General features: G+C 40.3%; 1 protein-coding gene across 1 annotated transcript; it reads left to right on the top strand.

Annotated features, from left to right (window-relative positions):
* On the top strand, positions 1-2443 carry RMI1 (RecQ mediated genome instability 1; the record flags this gene model as incomplete). The annotated part of the gene is made up of 1 exon (XM_080637813.1): positions 1-2443. The coding sequence occupies one exon, from the start codon at positions 1-3 to the stop codon at positions 1882-1884; it is 1884 nt and encodes a 627-aa protein (XP_080493939.1). The 3' UTR covers positions 1885-2443.
* Between the last annotated feature and the right edge of the window lie 5493 nt (positions 2444-7936).

Raw genomic sequence — 7936 nt, forward strand, 5'->3', positions numbered from 1 at the left:
ATGTCTGCACCTAACATTGCAGCAAGAGTGGAAAGTTGGCTTTCATCCAAATGGCATGTTAAAGTTCCTTTGACATGGCTGGAAGCATGTATTACTTGGATCCAGGAAGAAAATAATGGTAATAACTTAAATCAAGCTCAGATTAACAGTCAGGTATTTGAGCAGTGGCTTCTTACTGATCTAAGAGACTTGGAATATCCCATTTTGCCTGACTGCATCTTAGATGCTCCCAAAGGAGAGTTGTCAGGCTTCTACTCCATACAGATTGATTCACTGGTTGATGTTAGCCAGCCAGCATATTCCCAACTGCAGAAGCTAAGAGGGAAAAATACTGTAAATGAAGAAGTAACAGCCAGTACTCAAGCATTCCAGAAGCCCTGGGAAGCAAAGCCAACTCGAATGCTAATGCTACAACTAACTGATGGGATACACCAAATTCAGGGCATGGAGTATCAACCAGTGCCCGTCCTCCACAGTAATCTTCCTCCTGGAACAAAAATCACTGTACAGGGTAATATTGCGTATCGTCTTGGAGTCCTTCTGCTTAAGCCAGAAAATGTGAAACTGTTGGGAGGTGAAGTGGATGCTCTTCTGGAGGAGTATTCTCAGGAAAGAGTCCTTGCTAGATTAATTGGAGAAACTGAAAACCCTTATTCTATCCAACAAGCTGAGCATGACCACATTGTTCCAAGGCCTGTGAATGACTTAGAACAAAATCTAGGTCCTTCAGATGAAGAGCTTTTAGCTAGTCTTGATGAAAATAATGAATTTGCTTTAAACAATGGAGCATCTTTAGAAAGCAGATGCTACAGTAGAAGCAACAATTTTAGTACAGCCCCAGGTTCAGTGACTGCACCCAATGGCAATGTATTGCCACAGGAATCTGGAAGTCCTTTGCCTGATTCAGATGATCAAGTTTCACCTCCCATAGAATATGCTGATGGCTTTTTAAATGACTTTCCTTCAGAAGATGACTTTTTTCTGGAAGAAGAGACACAAAGAGAGCTGGAAGAAGGGCTACCAGTGGTAATAAACAGAAACGTAAGTTTGATTACTGAGACACTTCCACATACATCTAGAAGCTCCTGCAATTCATCTTTAAATGGCACTTGCAAAAAAGATGATGTGAGTGAAAGGGATAAGCCAGTAGAAGCTCTCAGCAAACAAAAGACTTTTGGAAGAACAGTATTTGATGGTGATGGAAATAGTAGGAGCAGCTTTTTGCAGTGCAAAAGCATGTATCAGACCTGCAGTTCTACAGATTTTAATTTGGAAAATCCTCCTGGAGAAAGGCAGAACAATACAGACCTAGATGACAGCAGATGTAAATCCCAGCACATTTCTGACAACAGGCTGTTAAATGATGATCCTGTATTTTTCTCAAAAATGAATCCAGAAGCAGATCAGCAGAAGCATGATTCACAGACCGTTCCTTGCAGAGCAGTAGACGCTCATTTAGATTTACATTCTCTACCTTTCACGTATATCTCTCTTCTACTTGCAAAAAGACCAGAAACTATTACAGTGCTGAAAGTTAAATGTTTTATTGTTACTCTCACTGGAAACCTCACAAGCACCAATGGGTCCTGGGGTATAAAGGCAAAAATTTCTGATGGTTCAGCTTATCTTGAAGTAGATTTTGCTAATGATATTCTAACAAGTTTGATTGGCTTTTCTGTGTCTGAAATGAATAATTTGAGAAAAGATCCAGCGTTACGTCTAAAGCTTAAGGATGGTTTAGAGAAATGTCAAAAACAACTGATAGATCTCTGTTGTTTGATGACTATAGAGTTTAATCCACTTCAGTCTAAAGCCACTGTGTTAATTCTTCAGGATGCTGATGCAAGGCATCTAGAACAATTGAAGAAACGTTTGAATAAATAACGTGCAAACTTGCAAGCCTATATTAGGATACATTTCAGTCAGATTTCCCCTGAGGGACTGTTGAAATTTAAAATTTAAAATTCAGTGGTATGTCTCTTCTCTTACCAGGAAAAATAATGGAAAGTGAGAAGAGGAGATGTCTTGTTTGAGCAAAACTTAGCAGTTTGTTTCTTATGGTGGTAATGAAATAAGCTTTCAAATATTCCTGTTTTGATTTAAAGTACAAGTGTATAATTTTCATGATGCAGAATTCTCTGTGTCTTTGGTGATCTGGAGTAGCAGAATTTGAGTAGAAGACTCTCATACATATTCACTGTGCAAGACAAGTGTAGAAAAGTAGATCTTTTTTTTTTTCTGAAAGTTCAGATGAGCTGTAAAAAGAAAACCCAGCCCTATATATTAATGAGATTAATGTGTATTTTAAAAAATCAAATAAAAAATACAAGTATTTTTAAATCTTTTATTTAAAAAAAGGTATTATTATAATGCATGGAGATTCTCTTTTTTTTGACTTGTTAATATTGATCATTGCTAACAGTTTTGAACCCACAGGCCACTTTATTAATTAATTTTCTAACCTTTTACAGAGTTGTCGAGCACTTGTGCTACAAACCTGTTGTATATGTATATTTAATGTTGGTCTTAATTTTGATATTTATTTCTACTTTTAGAATAAATATATTGCAGTTTTCATTTAAACTTTGATGGAAACTTCTTAGTTACTGTAAAAGAAAAGTATAAACCTTGTTGAGTGTGTAAAGTATCAGAAATGGTTTGATTGCTTGTTTGTTCCTGTTGTTCCTTTTCCCTTCTCTTGTTTGTTGTTTTGTTTACTTGTTTGTTTGGATTTTTGTTTTCCTCTTTGAAATGAGAAGAATTTTAATTCTGGCAGGGGCAGGGGACCATAGGTAGAAGTGTGCAGTGTTTGCAAAGACTCTAAAATTGGTAGCCAGGAAAGGGATTTTTCTATTGGACAATTACTATCTTTTTCTCAGAGTCTTTTCTTTCTCTGAGCAATGTCTGTTAGGCCATTGGGAATTGCTGTGAGAGATTGTCAGTATTGCCCTGCTGCCCTGTCACCAGTTGAGAAGCATCATTTGAGACTGCAAGTGACCTAAAGAGTCACTAGAGGTAATTTGCTAAGTAAGGGAAAAATGGAAGAAGTTGGAGGAGTTTCGGGAACCTTGAGCTTTTTCAGGCTCAAGGCTTAAGTTTTTTAAGCTTTATTTTACACAGTTTAGAAATGCATAAATTCCTGTATCCCTTTCCTCCCTGTCCTATCCTTGCCTTCCCCACTCTGCAGAGAACCTGAGCAAACCATAACCCTGTAAGTTATCTCTGGGTTTATTTTCTGAGTCTGTTGGGAGCTGTGCATCATTTAGAACTGTAAGAGCAAAAGGTTTTCCCTGTGTGGAACCTATATTGATGGATCTTTAGTTATAGTTTCAGAAAGAATTGCTTGTTAATAGGAAACTGATGAAACTTCATCTCATAATCCCCGTAAAAGTTAATACAGCTGACTGTAAACCTCATTGGAGTTTTATGGAAACATTTCTTTTATGGTGAGTTAAGGAAACTTCCTTTGAAGTTTTGGCCTTCCCATGTAAAAGGATAGGAGTCCTTGAAGTCCAAGTGAATGAATAATCCACAGATTTTATTCTATTTGTGCAAAACAAGAGGAATGTCATTCAAAGCACAAAATCAAATTTTAAGTGTTGTCTTTGTTTCAGCTGATGAAGTTACACCTGCCCCTCTTTTTCTGCATTTATGTTAAGGCTTAGTCATCTCTGCTAAAATGTTAATGTGTCTTCCATTCTTTTTGCCCCTAGCATCTTAAAGGCACTGTTATTTATCTGACTTTTCATTCTCTCCCCCTCCGCCTGTTGCCCGTGTCTTCATTACCAGGGTGTTCTTCCTGGCAGGCTGGCTACTCGCATACGAGTGCGAGCAAGAAGGTAAATCTCAGTGCTGCTAGCTCTTTAGAGCTTGACTGCTCTGCATTTATTTCAGTGTGATTTTCTGGTGTGTAATTGTAGAGCTATGTTTATGCTTTTAGAATTACTGAAAAGCATGGCATGGGTTTTTTCAGACAGGAAAAGGAATGAAATAAAGTGACTTTGAGAAAGGACGTTAAGACCAGTATGTCTAACAGAAAATAGCATAGGTGGCTGTGTGTACCAGTCACTGGTTCACGCCTTATCCGCTAAGGCTCTTGAAATCAACTTCCCTGTTACCAGTCTTAATGCTTTTGTGCTGTGTGTACTCTGTGTGTGTGCTGCTTCAACATACCAAGTAGCAGTGTATGTCATAGCCTTTCAACTAGTAGCGTTCTTACAGGCTGAATTCAGAGAACAGGTTGTAACCCAAACTGACCATTGTGATAATCTGGAGCAGAGGTAAAGGCGCAGTTCTGCTAGGGGCTGCAACAGAATTCCTGTACCAGCTCATACAGGGGATTTTTCATGGCAGCTGCTCTCATGAGTTACTTGTAACCTAGCAGAAAGCAGTTCCTGATCATTCTGTCATCTCTGCTATTGTACAAACTCCATTTTTCTTAATAACATTGTTTCAGCTGCTAAGTAGACTTGTGCACCTGCAGTGTATCTGTCTCTGTGCAGTTTCAGAATCTGTATTCATAAGGAATATTTTCATATTAATGAAAAAAACTGTTTTGGGTTTTGTTTTTTCCTCATCCTCATCACAGTGGAAGCTTCCAAATAATTTGAATGTATGAAACCTACAGTGACTTGGATGTTATGTTAATGATGAAAGTTTGCTCTTCCTGCCTGTCTTAGAGTTATTAAAGAAAATGAAAGCAATAAATTTGCTATGGCAGTGCCAGGAAGCTTATCAGAATATCCCAGTTAAAAGCTTTGTTACTAACGTGAGGTAGTAGAAAAAAGGAAGTTCTCAGAAACTTCACTGTGCCCTACTTTTAAAGGTATTCACACTCAAACTGGAGAACAAAGCAGTGGCTAGAACGAAGAATGTGGCAGGTTTCCAAATAAGCTAGGCTGGCAAGAGCAGCTTGAGGACTATACTAATCCTACTGCATACTAGGTTTGCCACAACAAAGCATGTCATTATAACCCAGCAGCTTCGTTGTTGAATGTAGGCAGTGTCCTAAGGAAGCTACAGCTAGTTGAGATGATGTAATTTTAAGTATCAGGAATGGTCAGGGATTTCTTAAAGGGCATGTTGTACTGCTCCAGTACTCTGACTTCACACTGAAAGAATTATGTATTTCAGGTCATATTGATAGGAGAAGTTTTCACAGGTGAGTATGGAACGTGATTAGATAGAACAGTAAACATAACATTTGGTTCTAAATACAAAGCCTATTTCTTAATGTCTTGCTGTAATAATATCAAGCATTTCTGTTTAGAATAAAAAGGTATTAACCTTTTGTTACAGGGAGGGAAGAATGATTTATGGAATATAGTACAATAGTTCTGGGTTATCTGATGGCAAGCAAATGTAAATATTCTTGGGAGGAAGGAGCAAAAGGGACTTTCAGACATAATTAGTGTTTCTCATTTCAGTTGCAGTTCTCTGCATTTTGGTCCTAGAAGGAACAATGTCAACAGTAATGACAGCAAATGAGAAGTTAAGAGCAGCCTGACATTGCAATTCTTTTTAATTCAACTGAAGAGGTAGATGAGATGCCACAAATCAGCTTCTCATCTCAATCATGGTTCAAGCCTTTTACCCACCTCCTCTGGCTGGGATGAGAAGAAAGAATGTAAACCCCACGGGTTGAGATAAGAACAGTCCAATAACTAAAGTATAATATAAAAGTACTACAACTACTAGTAATAATAATAAGGGAAATAACAAGGGGAGAAAATATAAACCTAAAAAGGGAAGGAGGAAAAAAAACCCCAATAAACACTAGTGATGCACAATACACTTGCTCACCACCCGCTGACCGATGCACAGCCCAACCTGGGCAGTGATCAGTCCCTTCTGCAGGACTCCCCCCAGTTTATATACCAGGCATGACATGCTGTGGTATGGAATACCCTTTTAGATAGTTTGGGTCAGGTATTCTGATTCCTTCTGGCTTCTTGTGCCCCTCCTCACTGGCAGAACATGAAAGACTGACAAGTCTTTCTTTGGGGTAGGCATTAATGAGCAACACCTAAAATGTTGGTGTGTTATCAGCATTGTTCTCAGGCTAAATCTGAAACAGCACTGCACCAGCTACTAGGAAGGAAGCAAATAACAGCTGAACCCAGGACACTGAATGTATGTGTAGTATACTTTTGTATCAGTATGTCACTTTTTAATTTTTTTTCCTTAAGGATTTTTTTTTTATTATTTACACTGGGTTTTCTAACAGTGTAAATTACAGTATCTTGCTGTCAGAATTTGTTCTGCTTCTTATTCTTAGCCTTCTCTTAAGGCTGAACAAGCCCAGTTCTCTCAATCTTTCTACGGTTTGGCGCATGCTCCAGCTCCCTGACCACCGTGGCAGCCATCTTCTGGTAAAGCTGCTTCACTGTCAGTGGCTTTTGTATGCTAAGGAAGTCTAAATAGGACACAGTACTCTACATGCAGCCTCACAAGTGCTGAAAGCAGAAGGCAGCTGCGTTTCTTGGGCCTGCTTGGTGCTCTGGTAGAGCCTGGTGTGTGGCTGGTCATTTCCACTGCAAGGTTACACTGCTGACTTAGGTTCAGTCTACCCACCAGGTCATACAGGTCTTGCTCTGTGAAGCTCTCTAATCGGTTTGTTCCCAGCCCCTTCTGTCATATGGGGTTACTTCTACTAAGATGAAGGACTTTGCATTTGCTTTTGTGGAACATAAGGAGGTTGTCAGTCTATATGTCCAGCCCATGCAGTACTGGTTCTCTGAATAGTTTCTTTCTGTTCTTCTTCCTGCCCCTTCCTGCCATGTCTGGTAGCTTCACCCCCTACTTGCCCCTTATCTGCTCAATCAGAAACCTCTTCCTAGAGGGAATCAGGTTGGACAGACATGACTTACCATTGGTGGACCCATGCTGGCTCTTTCTAGTGACCATCTGCTTCATGTGCCTACATAGGGATTTGCGGAGGATCTATTCTAACCTCCTTGGTTCAGGTCACTCAGGATCTTCCTCCCTGAGGATGAGTGTGACATTTGCCTTTTTCCAGTCATCAGGAATCTCCTGACTTCTGCGACTTCTGCAGTATTCTGCCTAGGAGTGACATGAACATGGGCCCCCAACAGCACCCTGTCTGGTATCATGGAGAGTTGAATGTGTCTGCAGGGTAAAATGCTCCTGTAAATATGACCTAACACTTGGATTCTCTAAAGTACTGTGTAAAATGGTAGTTATTAAGAGCCAACAGTTCTGAATAAAGGCAAGGCCATGCAGGTGGCATAATTTCTGGTACCAAACAGAAGCTGTCCGCTGGCTTCTCTGTCACCATGCGTCACCTGAGGTTGTCTTTGCCCAGGCATTAGTGCAGCTTGAAGGCCAGGCTTGGTGTGCACAGCACAGGCTTGCACCTGCTTTGCCTAGCTGTGTTGTGTGTGTCACTGACCCATTGGTATGTAATGGTCTTCTGGTCTTCTGGTTGCTGTGCTCCCAATTCTCTCCCCTCCTGTGGGTTGTACTACTTTTCTGCAGATCCTCTTAGTAGGCTCAGGTAAATGGAAGGCCACAGTGCTGTCACTAACTAGTGAAAATGTGCATTATTCAGTCTTTCCCATGTCCTTTGTCAGTAGGCACCTTCTCTAACTAACCAGTAGGTCCCACTTTCCTCAGTCTTCCTACCGCTTCTGTTGCACTTTCAGAAGCCCTCTTTGTTGCCATCTCATCCCTATGTGCTTGACCAGTGTCCCTGTATTCTTCCTGAAATTACCTCCATGTGCTTTCATTTTCACATCTGAGTTCAGTCAGGAGTTGTGTGCTCATCCGTGCTGTCATCCTGCTGCACCAGCTTGGTCTTCTGCGCCGTCTGGTGTTTGTGTGCTTCAAAGAGGTTATCCTGAAAAGCAGCCCCCTCCCCTGGGCCTTTCTGCCTACATGGATGATCTCCTATTGGATCCAAGCAGATCCCTAAATA

Source organism: Psittacula echo, assembly GCF_963264785.1.
Source record: "Psittacula echo genome assembly, chromosome: Z".
In the NCBI taxonomy this organism is placed as follows: domain Eukaryota; kingdom Metazoa; phylum Chordata; class Aves; order Psittaciformes; family Psittacidae; genus Psittacula; species Psittacula echo.